At 47.6% G+C, this 23,966-nt stretch overlaps 1 protein-coding gene across 2 annotated transcripts in view; it reads left to right on the forward strand.

The window, feature by feature from the left end:
- The window catches only part of Ptprg (protein tyrosine phosphatase receptor type G), a 683,725-nt gene that overhangs the window by 588,908 nt on the left and 70,851 nt on the right, over positions 1-23,966 (forward strand). For both annotated transcript variants that reach the window (XM_055599059.1, XM_055599058.1), the window contains exons 10-13: positions 2,394-2,502; positions 7,358-7,407; positions 8,940-9,708; positions 22,698-22,830. In XM_055599059.1, the coding sequence (XP_055455034.1) occupies positions 2,394-2,502; positions 7,358-7,407; positions 8,940-9,708; positions 22,698-22,830 (1,061 nt within the window). The remainder of the gene's footprint in view (positions 1-2,393; positions 2,503-7,357; positions 7,408-8,939; positions 9,709-22,697; positions 22,831-23,966) is intronic.

Consider the following 23,966-nt stretch of genomic DNA (forward strand, 5'->3'; position numbering starts at 1 on the left):
ACACACACACACACACACACACACACACACACACACACACACACACACATTTTGTCTTTTACACTGGCTGCTTTTCACTCATCCCAAGCAAGCCCCTTTCTTCTGATCAGGTTGTCATACATGTTAGCCATGTTATGTAACACTGTAGGTCATGGCACTTAGTGAACTCCGTATGAACTCTTAGGTACCCCGCCTCTGCTGCCACCTCCTCATCATTGCTGTCACAACTATGGCTGTCCAGAGTCCCCTTTGTCTCGTGTGTCAGTACACACTGCAGGGGCCAGGGCCAGACTCCTCGTCTGCTGTGACATATCCGACTTCATTTGACCACACAGACCAAAGTTAACATCTGCTGTGACATATTCAACCTCACTTTGACCACACAGACCAAAGTCAACATCTCTTTTTTAAGGGTCATGTAAATATCCGTCATCAGACCCCCCACAAGGCCCTTTGAGGATCTCCTTGCGGAAGCTGTTGTCTTCCCTTATCATCATAAACCCTCTGACAAGCACTATACTCCAAGACTTTACACAGAAACTCAAAGTGACACATTTGGGTTTGAAAGCCTCGCTGCTTTATTGTTAATCAAAGAAGGCCCCAGAATAATGAAGCCTGTAATTGTATATGCACATGAAAAATGCTTCGACTCTGAGTGGGACTCTTAATGACTTACACATTTTTTTTCTTCCAATAGAAAGTCCTCAGGGCCCATTCAATCAGTTATGGAATAATACTTTTTGTATTCCTGTAGCTGAAGATTCTTTTACTTCATTTCCATTTATATTTTCAGTTCCCCCTTAGACATTGTTATCTGGGTCACATGAGGGAACAGAGGGCTCCATGAAATGAGAGAAGATGTATTGAAAGGCACCCAAGGTGACAGTGTGCTTGGACTATTCTCTTTTCTCACTGGAAGTCTATCAGGGATCTGTCCCTCCCTGAAGTCAAGCTTACGTTAATCAGCAGAAACCATCTAGGCGCTTCTTCTGTCCTTTGTTCTAAGTGGAGAACAATTAAATATGCAGAGATTAAAGAGACACCAGCTTGGTGTGAATTCAGTTCCCACATAGATGGAGTGAAGATTTCACTCTGAATGGAAGATGGGAGCAGAGGTTTAGGGACCAAAGCATAAATTGGATTCAGAGAAAGAAATGTACAGATGAGCATGCTTTGACAACCACATTCTTTTTTCCTTTTGAGACACACCAAGTTAATTTCTTATTTCTGACTCAGGACAACAATATATTCCTCTAACTTCCAGTTACCATGAGGCATTTTCCAGCCTGCACCTCTCAGTCTGTGCCTTCATCATGATCCCATGGGGGTGGGGGTGTTCACTGCTTTTTCTAAGAGAAATGAATGAGGCCTATAGCTGGGTAACATGACCTTAACCCCCTGTTTCCATCAACATGTTGTTCCCAGTTATAGCAACCAGTGTTAGCATAGTCCCATGCTAATACCAATCTAGATTACAACGGTGGCTATACAAGGAAAACCTCTTGGTAATTCAGTTCAGACTGACCCAGAGTATGCATGCCTGCAAAGGAGACCTGAATCCATTAGAGGGAACCTTAATTCACTGCTTGTTTCTCCAGAAGCTGCTCTGTAGTTATGTTCCATTTCCTCAGTGTTAAAGGCTGTTGAGATGAAGCATCAAAGAATGGTGACACAGATGTGGCTGATGACAATTAACATTTTTTTTTTTCTAGAAAGGGCCAGACAGTAAGAGTTTTAGGCTTTCAAGTCATATAGTCTTTCCTAACTCCTTAACCTTATTCCAGTGAAAGTATACATACACACACACACACACACACACAAACATACACTCTAACACATGGCCTGCCAGATCTAGCATGCAGGCTGTTGTTAGGTGGCTAGTCCTGTCAACACAGCACAGGTGAGAGCAGCTGAGACTGGAAGAGACTGAGAAAATGTTTAAGAGTCACACAGCCAGAGAGTAGTGTGACAAAATTACATCTTATAACTCTATTGATTTTATTCTTTGTAAGGACTCCTTCAGACAACAAGAAGGAAACCATACAGGCAGAGAATTTCTTGTTGATTGTCTAAAGTCGACGTGACCCTGGAGATCTTTAGCTTAATAACTGTGGAGGCTGTTGTGGATAATAATTACAGTTTCTAAGGTGTAGTGAGGGTGACAGGAGTTCAGACTTTGAGAGCAAGAGGGCTGAAAGATGCGTCCCAGGCTGTGCAGCCGTACTGGCATTTCTGTAGTGTTGAGTACGGATTCTCCACGTTATTTCTAAGCACACTTTCTCCTGAGAGACAGCCTGCAGTCGGGACTCCCAGGATGCCCAGGTTTGTTCTGAGGCACACCACATCGATGAGCTTTCGAAACCAACTCGGCGCCTCCCTTTCTTCCCCTGCAGAAAGCCACCATTAGCCATGTCTCACCTGATAGCCTTTACCTGTTCCGAGTACAGGCCGTGTGTCGGAATGACATGCGCAGCGACTTCAGCCAGACAATGCTCTTTCAAGGTAAGTCTGTTTGTCCTCTTCCTGCCATGCAGTGTGCCTCAAGCTGCCTATCCCTTCAGGGGCTTGGCTAGAAGTAAAGGAACTTGGTCCATGTAGGGTGTAAGCCATATTCAGTGAGCTCTGGTCACTTAGATCTGGCTTTGGGGTTGGAGGCTTCAGAGGCCAGAAGAGGAGAGGGAAAAATGGCTATTTTTTGCAGTGTTTCATTGATATTTTCCAGCAGTGCCTCCTATTTAAGAACCTGTCGGATGGAGTGATCTCCCCTGAGTCCTGCATAGCCTCTTTCTTAGATGTCTAGCATGACTGATCTTCACTGCCTTTTAAGAACTAGAGACATAAAATTTGTCCTCCCAATTTGCAAGCCACACAGACAAGTCTTCATGCTTTATGTCTGGACATCTGTGTTCTGTGCTGACTGGGCACCTACCTGTAAGGGGATCTGGGGCCAAATTGAGGGTGACACAAATGGAACTTTGCCTTGTTGTGTTTTAATGGATTTATTATTTTTTTAAAGCGAAGGCAGGATAAAGATTTCATGAATGAAATATTGGAATATTACTCACTTCTCTTATGGGTCTGAGTGTTCTGTTGTCGTAGTGTATATGCACCACATACATGCAGTACCCATGGAGGCCAGAGGGGGGCAGACGATACCCTGGAACTGCAGTCACAGGAGTAAACTGCCGTGTAGGAACCAAACCCAGCCCCTCTGCAAGAACAGCAATGCCTTTAACAGCTGAGCCATCTCTGGAGCTCCGTAGTCGAGCATGTTCTTAGTATACACACACGGCTTGCGTTCACTCTAGAAGTAATGATGGGAAGCAATCTGTCTCACCTGCTCCAACCTAATTCTGGTTCTAGTGTTCCTTACAGAAATCAGCAGTCAACTGTAGCCTTTACTTTGTGAATCCAGTTTCATAACAGACACTAAATCCATCGTGAAACTAAAGGCCAGGGCCTTGGGCTCCACACAGAGACTCTGGCTTGTTTCTTTAGGGCCTCCGCTTTCCTGACTATAAAATGAAAAGCCTACTCACCAGGCCACTCACTATTACTCATTTTCATCTGCTATGCCTTTTTGTAACTGTGTCACTGGGCATATGTGACGACACTCAGCTGATTCTTAACTTTTGTGTTGCATATCTGATTAAACATCCAGGCTTCCACCCTGGAAACCGCCAGGATTGTGTATAAGATTACAGACCCTATTGAAGCACATGGACTACTTTAACCAGCAGCGTCTGAAGGCCTGTGAGCTGTGCCCATCCGTAAGGCCCTTTCAAACCAGCTGCCTCTGTATCTTGGCAGTGGGGCCTAGGAATATGAGTTCTAGCAAGATGGCCCTAGTGACTGGCAAGCACGTTAAATGATGAAGAATGCCAGTTTGGAGCGGGGCTCTGTAGAGAGGAAGCTGGGTGTGAGTCCCAGCTGCCAGTCATCAGCTAGACCATGCCGAGAACATGTGTTATCTTCTCAAGGCCGCTGTTTGCCGCTCCAAAAGCTGGTAGCATTTACAGACCCCTCCATGGGGGTCATTGTACAGTAAAATAAATGATATGTATTAAGTGATTAGCATGGCATAAATCACAGGACTGTGACCCAGCAGCATATCTTATGCACTGCTGTGAAGTATTTGCCTAGACTTTACCAGATGAACATTCCAAATCCAGAAGTTGTGACATCCAAGTACTATAGTGTCCAAAATCATCTGACTGTTCATGAGGTTTCAGCCTTCATTAAGTTTGATAGAAAAAAACAAACAAACAATAAATAATGAGCCCAGGGAGGAAATCCTCCAGCAAAACATTCTTCCAAGGAACTGCAATTTATACATGTGGCATTTAAAAATCCTTTCCTAATGATCTCATCCTTCTTTTTAAAAATCAAATGAAATATGCCTTATCTGCATGCTTTTCATAAGTAAATCTGTGTACACACATATCCAGAATGCGTCATTTCGTGTGTCGAGCAAGGGCCTCGAGCCATGGCAGGGTCTTTGTGAGGCAAGGGGAAAGAGAAGGTGGATCACTCTAGGAACTTGCTGTGGCCAGGCATGGGAACTTTAGGCCATAAATCATGATTAGGCCACCCCTTCCCGGACCAGGAGGCTGGGAGCTGCAGGGCTGCTTCCTTTGATTAATAGCCCTGGGTGGCCTGGCTTCTGCATGGACTCTGAAAAATTAAAGGTTTATAATACAATGCTATTCTGAAAAGGCCCCCATCAGCTAGAAATTCAAATCACCGAGCATTTTGAGTGTCCGTGCCTTGTTGAAAATGGCTGTGTCCCCAGATGTTCTCTGCGTTGTCTGACACGATGGACAGGAGTTGACTGCTTGTGTATGCTGAATTTGTCCCTGTGTGTCACACCTCCCCATAATGGCTGGGGGATTTTTCTCCACAACACCCATGTAAGCCCTGTGCCAAGCTGCACCTTTGTTAATGTTGGCCCGCTGGCCTTTTCTATCCAGGCTTTTCCTGCTGCTTAGGAACAAGAGAGAGCAAGGTGCCAAATTCACCGCCTATTCAGACTCAAGTTTTAAGAAAGAAAACATGGTCCTTGAGAATTCCAGGAAACAGTTTTCTTCATAGTAACTGTTTCCAAAAATAAGTATACATCAGATTTGGGAGCCTGGGAACCCACATTATATGTGGTGATTATAGTATTTATAATCTGTATAATATACCAAAGCATTGGGCTGCTGAGGAAGCTGTGCTGGCAAAGACACCTGCTGCCATGCCTGTAGAGCCTCAGGGTCCACATGGTAGAAGGAGAAATTTGACTCCGGAAAGCTGAGCTCTGACCTCAAAGCACATATCCATGGCATGCGCATGCTGCTGTGACATGCCCAGGTACCCACAGGCACATGCAATCAGCCCATAGACGAATAAAGTGGAATAAAAACCAGGATACCAATGAGTATGCTTAGCCAGTGTGATTCAGGAACTAGCGGTTCTAACAGCCAGAGACATTTCTAATGTGGCTCCCATTACAGAGTCTCCGCCTCTGCTGCTTCCTCCTAACATCACGAGTGAGAGCTTATCATGTAGGGGTTTCTTTGGAGATTTTGTTGGCTTGTTTATTTTGTTGCTCAGAGCATGGGTTTGGGTTTTGTTTTACAAATGAAAAAATTATCTTCAGAGTGCCTAGAACTTGAGATAAATCTCATAGCTCCTGAATGGAGTTCTGGGTTGCTATTGCAAGGCTTTATGGCTCAGAGAGCAAAGTGGGCCATCCTAGCATAGACACACACACACACACACACACACACACACACACAGCACAGGATCTTCAGCCTTGAGAGAAGGCCTGATAGCAACTGTGCATCATTAGGGTAGGGCTTGTGAACTCAGGTGTCCATGGGGCCAGTCTAGGGGCATTTTTTTGTGATGTGATACTGCGTCTATAGGAGGCAGCTCTTTGGTTTTTAGAATGGCCTCATTTTATCAACTCCAAAAGGGTTGACATGTTTCTTTTATAAGTTATAAAGTCTAGCATTATTCAGGATCCAGTGTCCCTCAGCAGGTGAATGGCTAATCAAATGTGATAGAGGCACAAAAGAGAATATTATCAAGCATTCAAAAAAATAAAGAAATTCTGGCCCATGCCTGTATTACAGGGGTGACCTTTAAAGGCATAATGCTAAATGAAATACACCAGCCACAAAAATACAAATATATATGATTACATAATGTATGCAGCATGTAGAGTAGTCACACACAGAAATATAAACCACCACCACACGGTGGTCCCCAGGGATCGTTGAAAAGGAAATGAGTTGGTGGGTATGCTCTCCGAGTTTCATTTTACAAGATGAGGAAGTCTCAGGATGGATGCTGGGAGGTTAGCTGCATGATAAAGCAAATGGACCGAACATTAATGGAGCAGACACTAAAAATGGCTACCATAGTAAATTTTATATTCTTTGCCTCTTCATACAACTTGGGAGATGCGGAAGCTACATTCCTTTAGCATACCACATGGGCGAGCACAACTATAAGAAATGATCACCAGATAAGGCAGTGTGCAGCGAAGATAAAATCATGTGACTGTGTAAAACATATCTTAGAGACTATCAGATCCAGCAGGAAGATAGTACATGACAGGACACAATGAGAGTTATTGCAAGAAACAGTAAAAGAATTAATGTAAGATCAACTATAGGGCTGGAAAGAAGGCTCAGTTTCTGAAGGCAGTTACAGCTAGAACCGAGGAGCTGAGCTCAGTTCTCAGGCCCCACGTGATGAAGCGAGAGCAAAGTTGTCCTCTGATCTCCACACTCACACACATACACACGCCATCCCCAGCCTTCTCCTGAATGCATACATAAATGTAATAAAAACTTAGAAAGAAGTAAATAGATGTGAATTGAAGATGCCTCTTAGAATCCACTGAAAAGATGAGAAATGGTGTCCAAAAGGGGTAATAGAGGAAAAACAAGTGGAATGGTGCAATCCCATTGAAATAAAAAACGCACGAGACTCAGAAGCCCAACAGCACTTGAAGTGCGTCTTAAGGGGAGTGGTAGTTACAGGTATGAGGTGTAAAAATAATTCAACTGTCCACTGGAATCGCGGACATCTTACTATTGTTGAAGTTCTGTCTCAGTAGAACAAAACTATAATAATTACAAATTTTAAACACATTGTTTGTAACAGAACAATTGGCTAGCTCCGGATCATCTGAACATGCCGGCAAGACTTGGAATATTGTTGAAATGGTTGGGAAGTGTGCAAAGGAATATTTTGTGACATGAGAATTATGTCTAGTTGAGATCCGTGTGTCCACAGTAGTATTTTATTGACAGCACATTTGGATATCGTGTGTTGTTTACATTATGACTGCTTTGTTTCTCAGCAAATACTACCCGAATATTCCAAGGGACCAGGATCGTGAAAACAGGAGTGGTAAGTGGGGAAAGGCGGGGGGCTCTGTCACAGGTGTTAATTTGGCTGCGGTTAAAGCTCTTACCACAAGGTGTCAGTGTAACGTTGTTGAACTGCCTACAGAGCAGTTCAGAGGCAAATAGAAATTTTGCTGTATACTTTAATGCTGTACCACAATCTTAGTGAGTCTTAATTTTGTCAAAATAAAAAATCCTTCAGATCTGTAATTATGTATGACCCCTGGAATCAAACACAGAACCAAATACAGAAGTGAATCCATCCAGAGCCATTCACTCATCTAATGCTGATCCAAAAGTTGTCACCCACAGCTACTAAGAAATTACCAGATCTGAGGATGTTCAGAACCTGAAACTCACTGAGCACATCTCAGAGGGTGATAGTACCCTCACTCCCATTTGACAGGCGAGGAAACTGAGGCTCGGTGAGTTAAAGTAATGGGCCCATCAGAGAGAGGCAAGGAGTCATCTCAAAGCTGGGTTGAAGGGCTTTTCTGTGTTTCCCGCTAATCTTATATAAGAGTTGGTTTTCAGTAATGAGCTTCAGCACTCATGGCTACCCTTAAACCGCAAGGCTTTCCCTTGGAAACCCGGTGATGTTCCAAAACGTGACTTCTTTTCATTATTGCTTGATCCTTGTGTAGTGAGGAGTTGCAATTTTGGTTCTGTATACCTGCTTATAAGGGCTGGGCTTACGCTGCCGTCTCTGCTGGGGCGCTTCCTGGTTTGGATAGAAGATGCCTTACATAGGTAGCACCATCATGTAGTATAAGGAAAGGAGGAGCTGAGATCTGCCCACAGGCAGCCCTGCACTTTGAATACGCTCCCTATCACCTCCGCCTCAGTTTCCTCCCACATAGAATGCGCAGTGTGGCGAGCCCTGGCACAGCGGTGGCAATTGCTAAGTGGAACGCCTGTTGCCACCCTGAATGCTGCAGTCTTCGGAGGCAGGAATTGTCCTGTGCAGAAGCGCAGACGCTCTGAAAGTCTCCTCGCCTGGGCATGTGTCCAGGGCGTGGCTGCTGCTTCTGATGCTGCCACTGCCGACCTGGCCCGACTGTCTTCCCTCTAGCTCTATTGGCTGCCTTGTATGATGGTGGAGTAGCTCCACCATCACGCTGCTTTTCCATGTCTCAGAGCTAGGTGGTCCCCAGCAGAAATTGACTTCTGCTTCCCACTCCCCATCCCCCAGTGGTGGGCTGCTCTGGCCATTTTATGACTTACCCATTGCGAGTCTTTCAAAAAGCACTTCTAATGCTTCTGTTTCCCCCATGTAGCCCAGCCCTGAGTCACATCAGTGAAAAGCTGAGTTTGATATACTAGTTAATGTTTTAATCCAATGCCCCTGAAAGAAGACATGGTTACCCTGAACCAGCCATGGTCAAGTCTCACACTATAGCTTATGAAAACCTGTAGGATAGAAGACTAAAATTCTGGGGTTAGGCAGAGCAGGGCCTCACTTTGATTATTGGTTACTGATACTGCTCCACTGTCTTCTTTACCTCCCTCTCTCCACACCCTGGGTGGCCTGTTCAGCCGACAGCCTCTCCTGCCTCTTCAGCAGACATGGCCCCCATCAGTTCCGGCTCTTCTACTTGGACATCCTCCGGCATCCCCTTCTCATTTGTTTCCATGGCAACTGGGATGGGTCCTTCCTCCAGCGGCAGCCAAGCGACAGTGGCCTCTGTGGTCACCAGCACTCTGTTGGCAGGCCTGGGCTTTGGTGGTGGCGGCATCTCCTCCTTCCCCAGTACCGTGTGGCCCACACGCCTCCCTACCGCAGCTGCAGCCAGCAAGCAGGCAGGGAGGCCGGTCCTTGCCACCACTGAGGCCTTGGCTTCCTCTGGGCCAGATGGCGACTCGGCACCTACCAAGGACAGCGAAGGTGCAGAGGAAGGGGAGAAGGAGGAAAAAAGCGAGAGTGAGGATGGTGAGCGGGAGCATGAGGAGGAGGAGAAGGACTCTGAGAAGAAAGAGAAGAGTGAGGCGACCCATACAGCCGCAGAGAGGAACCGGACTGCACCTGCCCCCACTCCCTCTTCCCCCCACAGGACTGTGGAGGAGGGAGGACATCGGACTATAGCTGGGCACGGGCAGGACCACTCTATCCCTGCAACAGACCAGCCGGGCCATGTTGCCCCGGGCTTGGATCCCAATGAGGACGCAGTCACCCAAGTGCCCCCCACCGCCACAGAGGAACATTATTCTGGGAGTGATCCCAGGAGGCCCGAAATGCCATCTAAAAAGCCTATGTCCCGAGGGGAACGATTTCCCGAGGATAGCAAATTCATCACTGTTAACCCAGGTAAGTGGTGATGGTCCACATTTGAGAGTCCGGGATGCTGTGAACAGGCTTGACCTATTTCTAAAAACTGGGTGGTGGAGGAGTAAGGACTGGGGAAGGAGGTAATATCCCTGCGATTCTATGTTCCTGCTGTGTCTGTACCTGCAACCACGTCTTCCCGTTTCATCCTGATAAGATCCATTCTCTTCGCTGGAACAAGCCTTTCCCTGGACTTCTGTCTTTGCCTCAGAGGAACGCAGGCCTCAGATGGAGATCTTAGTAGAGAAAGTGGCCACTGGTTCTAAGACGTTTGCTCGCTCTGATTTTATTCCTGGGTCGGGGGGAGGGAGCATAGCCAAAGGAAAGTAAATTGCTTGCCTCGAAAGCATGACGCTTGAATCCCAAACTCATGTTTAAAAAAAAGAGAAGGCATGATTACACACACTTGAAACCCCTACCCTGGGGAAACAGTCAGTCTGATTCCTGGGGCTTGGTGGCCAGGTAGCCTAGCTTATTTTGTGAGTTCTGTGTCGGCGGGAGACCCTGCCTCAAGCAGCTGTAATGGATGGCTCTTGAGAAACATCATCCAGGGTTGTCCTTAGGTCCTCACATATGTGTGCACAGGACACACAAGCTTGAGCATGCGCACGCATGCACACACGTGTTTATTCCTTAGCAATCTATTAAACACAAGCTCAGCTGCTTCTAGGTGGCCATTGTTGTGCCAGGCACTAGGCGGGATAATCTGGCAGGTACCCTTTGCTTGCATCACGCAATAGAGGGCTTGACTGGAAGGTGGCTGCCAGCAGCTGCCTGGAGCACATCGCACATAGTTAGGTAGCAGGGACGTGGGAGAGCTAGCTACCGAGATGGCTTTTTGGCAATCCAGGAAACTACCCAGCTGGGATGTTTGATGGTGAAGCATCAGGATGTCGTGACTGACGGCTAAGTGAGAAAAGGTGCCGTGTCCAGTCAGGGGACCCCTGCTCTCAGTAGTCCATGGCCCAGCCCAAGCAGTAAGGCTGGGTGACCTCAAACCGTCGGTGGCTGCATGAGCCACCCCTTTTCTAGCTGGGGCAGCAGGCTTGGCTGGTTCGTCTCACTGTGATCCTCATGCGTCGACACCAGTGGCTGTGTTCTTCCTCAGTCACAGGCTCAGATCAGGAGCCATCCTGACGCGTGTGCTGAGGCTGTGGCATGAGGGGCTGCTACTGTTTTGAGGGCTTTTCTTAATAAGAAACCCTTGGTGTTGCCAGACTGCAAGACGTTTAGCAACAATGTTTTTTTCATTTAAGCTGTTGTGGAGTTATGAGTGCAAAAAAAAAAAAAAAAGAAAAAGAAAAAAAAAGGCAACTGGTAAATATTTATTTGCTTTTGCACTTGTAAACATTAAAATTCATCTAAAGCTGAGATCTCGTATGTTAGGATACAACTTAGAATACATTTTCGTGTTTTGAATTACTTTCCCTTAAAGCTGCTATGAACTAATTTTTTTCTGAGTAGGGGCCTCCCGTGTCGTTCGGTGTGGGACAGTTTGGCGGAAAGGCGCAGTAGCCTGGGATGAGTGAAGAAAAGTTGGGAGTACCAGCGGAGCTGCCTCTGTGTGAGCTGGGCATTCCCTCTGAGAAAATGCTGTGTAAAAGCTGAATTTCTTGTACTTAAATATAATAAATGCGGAGTAGCTCCTTCCCACTGGGTACCAGGCTCTCCACTGGGCACTGGGGAGAGATCATTAATAGAGGCTTCTGTTCCCCTAGGGAAACATGCTCATAGGAAAGGTTTAGAATATCCCAGCAAACACAGGCGTGACCTTCCAGTTAGGCTGGGGGTTATAGTTTAGTTGAAATAGAAGAGCAAGGGTTAGACACAAGCAAGAGAAGTTACTTGTGCTATTAACTTTTTCTCAAGAGCGCTTAACTGTGCACAGAGACGTTGGCAGTGGCCGTGTGGCTCGGGCCGGTGTGTTTCCTCTCTAAGACAAAGGATGGAGGCTGAGTGGACTCAGCCCTGCCTCTCAGAAACATTCCTTTCACCACGCTTCTGAAAACAGTGTCTGCTGTGTGCATGCATTGAGAGTTCCGTTGCCCAAGAAGCTGTATGGGTGGACCCCAGGCTCCAGGGAACGGGAGAAGACAGTGAACCTTGGGCCTCCTAAGTCCAGCTCTCGTCCCTCACGATTAGAGAACATTTAGAGTTTTGCGGGAGTGGCTTTTGGAGTCAACTCAATTCAGTAGGTCTACATCCTCATTTGCTTGACCCTCTGGCAAGCTTCCGAGCAGTGCAGGTGATGAGAGCCCCTCAGTGGGCGCAAGAAGGAGGGATGGCCAGCAGCTGAATGCCCCGTAACATTGGAAACTTTGAGGAGGTACAGCAAGTCTACCCTGCAGTCTGAATGAACTTTAAAGAGCATCTCCCCAGCTACCTGGAGTGAAAATGACCTATAGGGGTTTGATAATGTATCTAAGCTGACAGGGTACTGGTTTATCATGCCAAAGGCTCCAGTTTCAATCCCCAGCTCTGCATACATCATAGAGCCTGGTGGCACATACTCATAACCTGGCGCTCAGAAGGTGAGACAAGATCAGAAAGTCAAGGTCATCCTTCTCTCCATAGTAAGTTCACAGTCAGCCTGGGATACATGATCCCTGCTCCCCCAGGAACACTCATCTGCCCTGTGATCTCTTAGTCAGAGTGGAAAGGGCCACTTCTTCCTAAAGTCACAGAGATAGTTCTGAATTTCGGGCAATTTGAGTTTGAAAGTGGTTGTGTGTTAAAATCATGCAGACCTCTGGGAAAGGGATGGAGTGGTGAGTAGTTCTCACAGGCCGCACTTCTCAGCCTTACACCACAAAGCAGCCATGAGAGCTGTGACTGCGCCAGGCAGGCCTGTTTATGAAACAGGTGATAGGCCTGATTTGGTCCACAGGATGTCATTTTCCAGCCTCCGGTTTGAAATACAGAAATGTGTGCGTGTTTGTTGTTCAATGAAAGATTCAAGTAGCTGCGGGGCTTGGGGTCAGCAAAGCCCATCAGGGCGTGGCCCCAACATCTTATCCCCTCCCCATCCATCCCACGGCGTGCTCCATCAGGCTCTTCCAGCTGGAGTTTTGTTTTGTTTCAAATGAAATAACCATAATTTTTATGTTAGCGATTGATCTTAGAGACTTTGGGTGTACCTTTTTATTTCATTCCACAGTCATATTTTCCTCTGGTAAAGTTTAAAGAGTCATGGAATTAATCTTCAGTGTCAGAAAAAAAAAAATCAATATGTGTAAAGTGAGCAAAGTTTGTTACACTTCAGCCTGTATCTCCAAAAGGCTTTCCTAGAGTCCTTCTGTGATGGTAAACATCATTAGACATGTCACAAGGAAGGCATTAGTGCCACCTCCTAGGAAGAGGGAAGGAATCCTTCTGTGGAAATAGTGGGAAACTCAAACACTGCGAAACTAGAAACCAGACAAGGCATTGCAGCGAGGGGGAAGGACCAGTTCTACAGGGCAAGGAGAGTCAAGGACCAGAGCAAACTCAAGAGCGGTTGCCTTTTCTCAATATGGCCATGTCTGTTCTGATCCTTGACACTGGGAACTCCTTGTGAGTCAGAAATCCCAGTTTTTTTCATGGAGTACCCCAGTTTCTATCTTAAAAATAATTTGCTTTGGGATATGCCAAACTAAATATGTTCCTGGACCAGGTGGGAACATCTAGCATTTACCTACCCCTGGAGTGGTGACTGCTCCCATTGGTCACTGTACTGGCAGTGCCTTGTTTGCGTGTGTGTGTGTGTGTGTGTGTCTTTATGGCCACACTGGTTCTTGATAAGTGCTGCCCTTATGTGCTGTCCTAATGAGCCCTCATTAGAAGCCACAGCCTGCAATGTGGAGGCAGGTTTGAGGCCAGCTGATGAAGTTCCTGGGCAGTGTGTAGGAGCAGCATGCCCTAGAAGAACTATTTCAGGGTGCATGTCACCTGGAAGCTCATCATTTTGGGCAAGGCTTGTCTATGTTAGTCTCCTTAGGTAAGGGAAATGATGCTTTCAAATCACACCCTGCTTAGAACCTACTTACTGTCTCTTCAGGTCTGTCCCAATCTGGGTGCTGAAGGAGCTGGTCTGGGTCAGCAGCAGGTGACAAACTGCAGAACACATGTCATCTGTGGCCTGGTGACATGTGGCCCTTGAGCAGGGAATACACAAAGGGACACAGGTGACTCCTGCGCTGAGCTGAGCCATAGTGGGGAACGCTGGGGTCCAGACACCCCACTCCTCTGAGGAAGTGTCAGCAACCTCAAGCTCTAAGGGACCCAACTTTTTAAAAGTTAGTTACTGAAAAATAACAACATCCTGGGTTCACATTTGTTCCTTGTGAGCTCTGCCTTTGCCGAGGCCGCTGTCCTGTGCCACTCACCCGAAGCCACTCCCTCGAGGATTGTGCTGTCACAGTTACCATCAAACCCTCGAGGAAACCACACTTGGGGGTGTTGAGCATATCCTAGTCACAGCATGTGATGGGACAGGGACCAGCAGGCTGTGTTAGCCTGAGGAGCAAGGCGCAGTTGGCATGATGCTTCTAGGCCTCCCGTGGGCTGTTACACTAGTTACCGGAGTGAGCAGCGTGAGGTGATTGCAGATGAAATAGGACGTGAGCATTGTGAAGTGTGCTCTTCACCAGCTGCCAGTTTCCCACTTGGAGCAGAAGCTCTCAATCAGGTGTCCCGTCCCTCTCCTCAGGGCTGTGGAGAGCGTTGTGGTTGTCATGACAGGGAATAGGATGCTCCTATCTATGAGGGAAGGGCCGAGGTTGCTGCTGGGGAGTGATGACACCCAACTCCCAAGTGTCAGCAGTGCCAAAGCTGACAGACCTGCCTGTGGCATTCCGTGGAGTTTCCCCTCAAGGGAGATTACCTGGGCAGAGGAAAGGAAAGCCATTGATTTAAAAGCAAAAGCCAGTGAAATGGCTCAGCCACTAAAGGTGCCTGCCATCAAGGCTGACGACTCAAGCTCCACCCCCCGGGACACATGGTGGAAGGAGAAAGCCAACTCCTAGACTGTCCTCTGACCTTCATGATTACAGATACATTACACACACACACACAGACACACACACACACACATGCAAGCATGGACAAAGGCATGCTCACGCATATGCATGGAAACACACAAAATAAATGTAACATTTTCAAAAACTTAGAATCAGAGCAAATTCTCCAGGATAAAGAAGTCTGGAATCCAGCAGTGAACTCTTCATAGGACCAATATAGTGCACTTCATTCAAAACATATGACACAGACCCTTGTAGAGAGGCCACAGGGAATGTTCAGCCAAGGTTGCATTGGCCTGCTGCCTTTTGTGAGCTGTGTTCTGCATACTTCTTTGCCATTTCTGAGTGTTGTGGTAAATACCAGCTCTGGGTAGCTTACAGCAGTGTTCTGGTGGCCAAACATGGTTTAGTATTTGGCTCCTCGAAAGTTTCTTCTCCCATAGTACATGTAATCCCTGACTTGGAAAAGTTTGTGCAGCTCTTAATGTGAAAAACCAGACCCTAAGAAGGAGAACGCAGTCAGGATGGGAGGGCACGGGGCAGGACATTTGATGTAAGATTATATATGCCTTTTCTCTCCGACCAATTTCAGGACCGTGTGGTGGCGCTGGTGTCCTCCCTGCCATAGTTGGTGGACATTCCACTTGCTTCCACATCTTGGCTACCATGCAGATAATGTAACTATAAACTACATGGTGGTTCAAGTGTCCCTGTTAGCAATCTGGTGGGCGAGGACTAGCTAGATTGGTGAGGCATTGAATTAGATTGGGAATGACTAGACACCTCAACATCCCAAACTCTGCCACAGGGGACAGATCATTCTTTGGTTGTCAGGGTAAAACATGCGTTTGTGGAGTGGGGAGAGAGTGTTGCTTGGGAGAACTCTGGGTATGGGTACAAGTGGAGACAAATGGTAGTCCAGTGTGGTTTACACATGCCAAAGGGAACAAGAGCCAGAATGTGTGTTTGTGTGTGTATGTGTTCCTGTTAAGACAGAATGTGTGTGTGTGTGTGTGTGTGAGAGAGAGAGAGAGAGAGAGAGAGAGAGAGAAAGAGAGAGAGAGAGACTAATGAGCAGCTCGTAATGTGAAAAACCCAACCCTAAGAAGGAGGGTGGAATCGGGGTGGGGTCGGGGTGGAGCAGGACCTTGATGTAAGGCTGTATATGGCTTCTGTCTGCAGCTGATTTCAGGGCCGCATTCAGCACCATGAGCAGAGTCGCTCTGCAACAATAATGAAGGCAACCACAGGGCCCCAGGTAGATAAAGAAAAGAGGTTACCGCACCGCAGTATTTTAAAGCTGATAATATTAATAACATGAGAACTTATCAGTAAATATATGGAGAAATGGGATTGTTTTTACGCTGTTAGAAGGTGATAAAGTGGGACAGTTGTTGGGAGAGACATGAGGCCAGCTGTTAAACAAATGGAATAGAATGACCATAAAGACCGAGTCACCCCACATCAGGGTGTGCATTCTGAAGAGTTCCTGGGAGCAGAATGAGGAGGTCGTAGCCATATTGTTCGCATCATAGCCAAGATATGGAAGCAGCGGGAATGCCCATCAGTGAAGTAAGGAACAAGATGCGACATTAGGGAGCCATAGAAAGGAACCCTCGTGGGGGTTTGGGGAGCAGGAGGCAGCAAAAGGAAACCCTGCCACACACATACCCTGGCTAAGCCTTTGAGGACATTATGTTAAGTGAAACAAGCCAGTCACTAATACAGTACCTGTGTGATTTCTGTGACAGTTCTAGACCTGCCAGTTCCTATGTGGAACAGAGGCTGGGAGAGCAGGATGGAAGGATATGGCTTAATAAGTACAGCTTCATCTTTTTAAGGTCAAAATGGTAGAGAGATGAGCTTCTCAACAGTGTTAACATACCAAGCCCTACTTATATACTTACTGTGTACTTAGAAATGCTTAAAATGGTAAGTTTTATGCTATGTGCTCACACACACACACACACACACACACAGATAGAGAGAGAGAGAGAGAGAGAGAGAGATCTTTACTCACAGTGGGTGGTTTTTAATGAGGGTATCACTCAGAATGATAGTGAAGCCATCCACGACGAGAGCAGGCTCTGTATCGATGGGTGTGAAAACCCTCCTTTCTTGCTGCTCTCTGAAAGGGAAAGGAACCCTTTTCTCCATCTGGGCGGTACCCTTATGACCAATCTGGTCTTATTCATAACAGCCCAGGAGTCCCTGACCTGTGGCTGGAGCTGAGCCCTTCCAAGTGGCAGGAAGCACTTGAGCTGGGTCCATCCGATGTCTCTGTGCCTGTAGCATTTATAGTACATTGTACTCATTTTTATTTGCTTCTCCTGGGATGAGAGCCAAGCCAGTAAAAGGCAAACAGCATTAATTCAGTGATGACATATGCCACTGAAAACTGTTTTTCTTTTCTTTTTTTGAATTTTTTTTTTAAACAGAATGAAGGCACTGTACTCAGTTGCTGCTGGATGCGGAAATGAATCCTGAGAGGAAGGGAGGTGGTGATGCTTTCCCCATCTCCCTCCTCGTGTCCCAGAGCAGGTTAGCAAGCTGCTCAGTCTCATTCCAAAGGTGGTTCGGAAGCAAGTACATCCTCTGAACTAAGACCCTCCTATGCGTGAGGCAGGATTGGTGGCGCCAGCCCCTGGTGCCCCTGGTCTAAAGCAGCTTTGTGAGCATGCAAGGTGCTCACTCACGGGCTCTGTGCATAGAACAGGCTACACCTGCAGTCATGGTAGTCCGCTCCCACTGGAAGTCCTCAGTGAGTTTTGAACAAAGGGGCCCCATGGTTTCATTTGCATTTAACTACTGAATCATACAGACAGTAACAGTGTCGGCTGACAGGAGTCATCTTTGCAGTCCTCAGGCACCCAGGAGAGGGGACTGGCATTACCTGCTTTCCTTTTAGAGGAAGGTCCAGAGGCTGAGACTACCAGTCATTTGCTCAAAAGCTACAGAAGAACCTGTCAGTTTGTAGCCAGGTCCACCAGAGCTGAGGTCCAGGACCTTGCTGTCAGGCACACTGCCCCAGTTGAACTGAAGCATTTTCCCAGGAGTCCCCAAGGCTTTGCTTTCCGAAGCTTAAGTGATCAGCAGTCAGCTATTGTGCAAATAAAATAAAGAGGAACCTCTAGAATTTAGCAATAGTATATATGTAGACCAGGCTGGCCACAAAATCATGGAGCTCTACTGCCTCTACCTCCTAGACACTGGGATGAAAGGTATGTACCACCAAACACCGTGGTTATGAGACTCTTAAAGAAATGTCACACTATCTTAACTCCATGCTGCCTTGAAAGTGAATTATCTCTGTGTCCTTCCTGTGTTTGCCACCTACACTTTATTAGTCCCATGGTTATCTGATAATGACACTGCCCATCATCATGGTTCTTAAGGTGATAACCACATGTTTTTACTCCAAGATATTCTAATTGTTCCATTTTACCGTTATTAATATCTTACTCTGTGACTTAAACTTTATGTATAGGAAAAACACAGCATATATAGGCTTGTATTGTCTGTGTCCTCAGATAGCCACTGGGGGCCTGAGCAGATGCCAGCAGATACTGGAGAACTCTTAGGGGTTCCTTGTCTTCAGAGTCAAGGGGAAGGTTTGGAAGAACTGGCACCTGTCTGTGTGGGATGCTGTGTGTTCTTAGTAGCTACTAGAGGCTCATTCTTCCATTGGGCCACAAGATTGAGTCAACAGTTGGACAACTGTCTTCCTACAGTAGAAAGAATGTCGCTCCTTCCCCACATCCCCCCACACCCCTACCACCGCCAGGCCAGCTTTGAGGCACCAGTGTCTTACAGGCAGGCTTTTGGCAGACAGGTAGGCAGACCTGTGTTCTCATGCCACATATATCTGAAGTTCTGCGTTACCCACACACTCAGGTCTTAAATGGACGAGTCAGAATCAGCAGCCCTCCAGGGAGTGTTTCCATCCCCTAGGGGCTGGGCTGGGCTGGGCTGCGAGTGAAGAAGAGTAATGGTGGAGCTAATGTGGGGAGGCCAGTTCTGATGGTGGCAGTGATGGGGCCGGTGATGACAGGATGTATCGAAGGTGACAGGACAAGTACCAGACAATATTCTAAATGTCATGTGTCCTTACTCCACAATGCAGGGGACAATTTTATCTCCTCCTTTGACAGAGGAGAAGACTGAGGCATAGAGAAATTAACAGTAGTAATTATTAACAGCAGCTCACTCACCCAGAGTTACACACAAACGGATGTCATCCCTGCTTCAGGGAGCCTGAGGTGACACAGAACAACTGTATGACCTGAGCTCTGAGAGCAAGGTGATGGCGGATTCTGCCCGAGGTGGCTACACTTCCAGACATTCTACACAGTTAGCCGAGGTTCTCCAGAGACACAGAACTGACAGAATGCACCTATACTCATGAAAACTGGGCTTAGGAGCACGGCTTACGGCTTATGGCCTGACCATTTCAACAGCGGCTGTCTCCTGATGGAAAGTTCACAAGGCTGGATGTCTCAGCTGCTCTTCAGTGTATGCTGGAATCCCAAAGAAGTAGGCTCTAATGCTAGTGAAGGAATGGACTTGCCAGCACTAGTCGGGGCAGACAGGCAGAGAGCAAAACCTTCATTCCATGTCCTTTACATAAGCTGCCACCAGAAGGTGTGGCCCAGATTTAAGAGGGGAACTTTGCACCGCAAAAGATCCAGATTAAAGGTGGGTCTGCCCACTTGAAGTAATTTTAAAAATCCTTCACAGGTGTACCCAGCCACTTGGGTTTTAGTTAATCCCAGAACTAGTCAAGATGACAACCAAAAATAGCCACCACAGCTCCTAACACCCTTGTGTTAGGTTCTTTTTATCGCATTTTATGGAGGAAGTAGTCCAGGTACAGACTGGCTTAGGTTAAAGGTCACAAAGAAGGTTGCAGAACCAAGATTTGATCCTGCGATTTTAACCCTGGTAGCAAAGACAGAGCTTGGGTCAGAGATAATCTGTCACTTCTTCCCAGCATCCTTTGGGCTGTGTGAGAGAGAAGATAGCATAGGACCTGTCAAGGGATAAGGCAGGCACATCAGGGCCAGGGGTGGGAGGCGGGAACAGCAGGGACAGAGTGAAGTGGATCTGTGCCTCCTCTGTGGTCTCAATTGGGTAGATAGGGCTACAGATCAGTAGGCTGGTTGGGTGAGCACTCTTCGGAGTCTCTCTGGGCAGGAATGCAAGGTTCAGGAGAGTGACATGGTGAGATTTCTAGCAGGAAGTGGAACCACTTCCAGGCCCCAGCTGCCTAAGACAAGATAGTTTTGTGACATTGTCAATGCGGCTGACAGCCTTACACCCTGTTCAGACATGGAGTAGCACCCTGGTGTTAGACCTGCTTCGGGCCATGACTGAAAGCAGGCGTTGTCAGGAAGTAAGCAGTTGCCCACCAAGGTCTCCCGTGCTGCACTGCCTTTGGGGAGAGTGTCACAAGGCCCCACACAGTGCTAGAAAAAACATGACAGAGGCCTGATGGACCAGAGTTGGCTGTGACTCCGAGACCTTCCGCTCCCTCTCAGACATGGCAGAGTCACAGCATCACCATCTGGTTTGTGCCAGGACCTATGTGAAGAATAGATGCACACCTTGGTCTTGTGAAGGAAGAAGAAGGAGCAGACAGAAGCCCCAGCATAGATACACACTCGGGTTCTGGGACGGCCAGGATGCACTGACTGTGGCCTTCCTAAAGCCAAGACAATGCTGCTGCGGTCTTACAGGTTTTAGATGACAGCGATAACCAGTGACTGTTTAGAAATGAAAGTGGGGACTGCTTCTTTTCTGTAAGGTTTAGGAGAACAAGAAAGACACCACGAATCCCCTAGTACCTGAGGGTGTCCCAGGATTAAAACAATTAATTGGTCACATGGCCTTTCCGGTCAGCCCTCCTGACACTCCTCCCATTAGCAAGACCTCCAGGTCTTTGAGATGCCCCTGCCGGCAGCCAGATAATCACCTGGCAGAGCTGACCCCTGCTGGAGCCCTGCAAACCTTTTCTCAGTTGCAGCTCTGGTTCCTCTGGCCAGTGGCCGCTGCTGTGCTGCTGAAGCAGCGTGGAGAGGAGAGAATGAATGTGTGAAGTTTGTCTGTCTTCACTTCACCCCCTATAGTAACTTGCACTGATAGGACTGAAGTCCATGCCTTCAAGTCAGCCTATGGCCCTGGTTGATCCGATTTCTGGTTTTCCATCCTAATCCCCTCCACATAGTTTAGCTCCCACAATCGTATAGCCTCTGTTCAGAACACAATGGACTTGGCCAGCGTATTTCACCCTTCAGATCTTGCCCCAAACCTCCCTTCCCTGGGGTAGTATAAATACTGGCCTTGGGTATTTTTTCCCCAGCCTGAGCTCTTGTGCCTTTCCTGGCACCATATTAGTTACACTGAGATTAGTTCTTCAGGGATCTGCCTCTCCTCCTAACTTATCACCTAGCCAAAGGGTGCTCCCAGCTGAGAAAGAGCAACCCTGCTGCTGCATCCGTCCTCTCTGGAAGTGTGTCTGCCAAACAGCTCTGCAGCGAAAGGACAGATCCAGAAGGTATTCCATGAATAGCTAGGTGCTTCCAGCGGTTTTAATCAGTGGGATTTGCTGCCTGTCTGCCTTTTTCTTCTGTGATCTGGGGAGAAACTGGGCTCCCCCTGTTTCAGGAGCCTGTGCCTAAAACTAAGCACACTAGAGGAAACCCAGCAGAAAGCACTGTATCAACAGGGGTACATCTTATGACCAGGAGGCTTGCGTCTTTAAATATCTGCTCCCAAGGCCCATTATTTTGTGCTTGCTTGGCCCATCTCTACCCTTGGAAACCCAGCCTGATCATTTAGTCCATGCTGCCGGGGGACGCTTCTGGGCTGGCAGTGTGCTGGCCTCGTTTTTGCCAAGCGGGTGGGATCCTTAGCGAACACAGGATGGCTGTCCGGCAGCCCCGAAGTGTCCAGAGTCTTCCCTCAGAGATTAGCAGCAACCTTGTCCCTACCTGCCTCTGTGTCTGGGCTGCCCTGGGCTGCATCTGGGCTTCCCTTTCAACCCTAGCCATTCCTAGGCACTTGCCCCCTAGTTCAAAAGAGACTCCGCTGTCTGGTTAAGGCATCTGGAGACCTCTGAAGATATTAGATGCTGGAAGAAAGATCTGCTGGGGTAAGAGGTATTGGGAGACCTGGGAGAGAACTCCATCAGTTGGCAGATTTGTCCGATTAGCCCCAGGGCTGTGGCTGCCATTGAGAGGCAGAGGATGCTGGGAGCAGGTGAGGTTGCTTCCCTGTCCTCAGTTGTCTGTGCTTTAGGGATGATGGAGAGTAGGGGATGAGATGGAAGGAAAGCAGGCCATTTAAGGGTGATGACAGGCCCCAATAGGCAGAGCCTGTGATGCTGCTACTAGGGGTGTTTTGTTTTATTGGTTTCCTAGACGAGGAGGGATAAGACTACCATTGTTCTAACTTGTGTCCCATGCCCACTCTAGCCAGCAGATCAGGGAGCCTCACTTGGATGGATGACCTGCCATGGCTATGTCTGTTAGGGAAAGGTGGCTTCCCAGAGCGGAATCTGCTGGTCATAGTAAGACAGCAATGAGTGAGAAGCAGGCAACACCAGAAACCACTGTGGTCCCATGCAGCTGTCCTGTTTCCTGCCTCTCAGAGACTCTTCTCTATTCCTTTCTGGGCTGGGGCCGAGTACATCTAAAGATCTCTCTGGGTTGAGAAGATCCTTGGAGTAAAACTGAAGCCTGTCTTCTGCAGAGCTATCCTTAGAGAGTTCTTGAATCTTACAGGCAAATCCATCCTACTGGCCACTAGAGAGTGCCCCCAGCACAAGAGGCAGTATTTGGATTTGCACCGCCATTTGGCCCTCTTGTCCTGGGTGGCTCAGAAGGCTCACAGCCCGGTTCTACACGGAGTGGAGCTCAGCATCATGCATGGACTCCTGGGCTCTCATCTGTCCACTAACTGACGCTTCTTTTGCAGCTGAGAAGAACACCTCTGGAATGATCAGCCGACCCTCTCCGGGGAGGATGGAGTGGATCATCCCCCTGATTGTGGTCTCAGCCTTGACCTTCGTGTGCCTCGTCCTTCTCATTGCCGTGTTAGTGTACTGGAGGTGAGTACACACTGAGGGTCGACTGGGTGTCGATCGCTGGGGAGTTGAATGCGTGATCTTTATGTGCAGAAGCAGTGAGCATTTGCTGGCCTGTGTCTCTCACCTAGAGATGTTTGTGTCTCAGGAAGATGGCACAGGCTAGAACTGCCTCTGAGGTCCCAGCGCTTAGGGGAAACTTTACTGGAGAATCTGGGAGATCCATGCTTACATTCCAGTTCTGCTACTTGCTGGATTTAGACCCCTTTTCTGTTTTGAATTTTAGTTATGTAAACCTACGAAAGGACCAGGCAACTTCCCCAGCACTTCCAGCTTCCCTCAGATCAGGCCTTTACTTTGCAGTATCCACGTAGTACATTAAGTAGCCTTTATCTTTAAAATATCCATAGCATTTCAGTGAAAATTAAATTGGGTGATCACAAAAAACAGCTACTATGTCACATGATATTTAGTATCCTGGAGGCAAGTGTGTTGGCTTGTGGCTGGCCTTTCATTATCATTGGCCTCCAGAGAGTTTTCACTGTGTCCCATGAGGAGCTAGCTTATAGCCTCCATCGAGATGTTCCAGAGTTTTCAGCTACAGAGCCTCTGCCACTTCAGTGGAGTCAGTCAGGATACACCAGATGGTGGCCCAGGCTTCCATCATCGCTCCAACATCCCAGCATCTTCCCCAGTGTCTAAGAAGAGTCAACGATGTGCTCCTTCCTTTTCATTAACTAGACACAAGCCAGAGTCGCCTAGGAAGAAGCAGCCTCAGTTGAGGAATTGTCTCCATTAGTCCGGCCTGTGCGCATGCTTGAAGGGCATTTTTTTAAAATCGCTGATTGACCTAGGTGTGCCCAGCACACTCTAGGCAGTGCCATCTCTTGGCAGGTGGACCTGGGCTGTAGAAGAGGAGCAGCTGAGAAAGCCAGGGGAGTAGGCCAGTAAGCAGTTTTCCTTTGTGGCTCTTGCTTTGCCCCGCTGTAGTTCCTGCCCTGATTCCCTCAGGAATGGCCGCAATGGGGATATAGGAAACAGGTTGCTTTTGGTAAGGTTGTTCATCTCAGCCATAGAAAGCAAAGCAAACTAGGGCAATCAGTGTGATGGTTGATTTCTGTTGTCAACTGTGTTGTATTAAATCCCTGGGAAAGCTTCCT

The sequence above is a fragment of the Psammomys obesus genome, unplaced genomic scaffold (genome assembly GCF_907164565.1).
Source record: "Psammomys obesus unplaced genomic scaffold, mPsaObe1.curated_primary_1811, whole genome shotgun sequence".
NCBI classification, from domain to species: domain Eukaryota; kingdom Metazoa; phylum Chordata; class Mammalia; order Rodentia; family Muridae; genus Psammomys; species Psammomys obesus.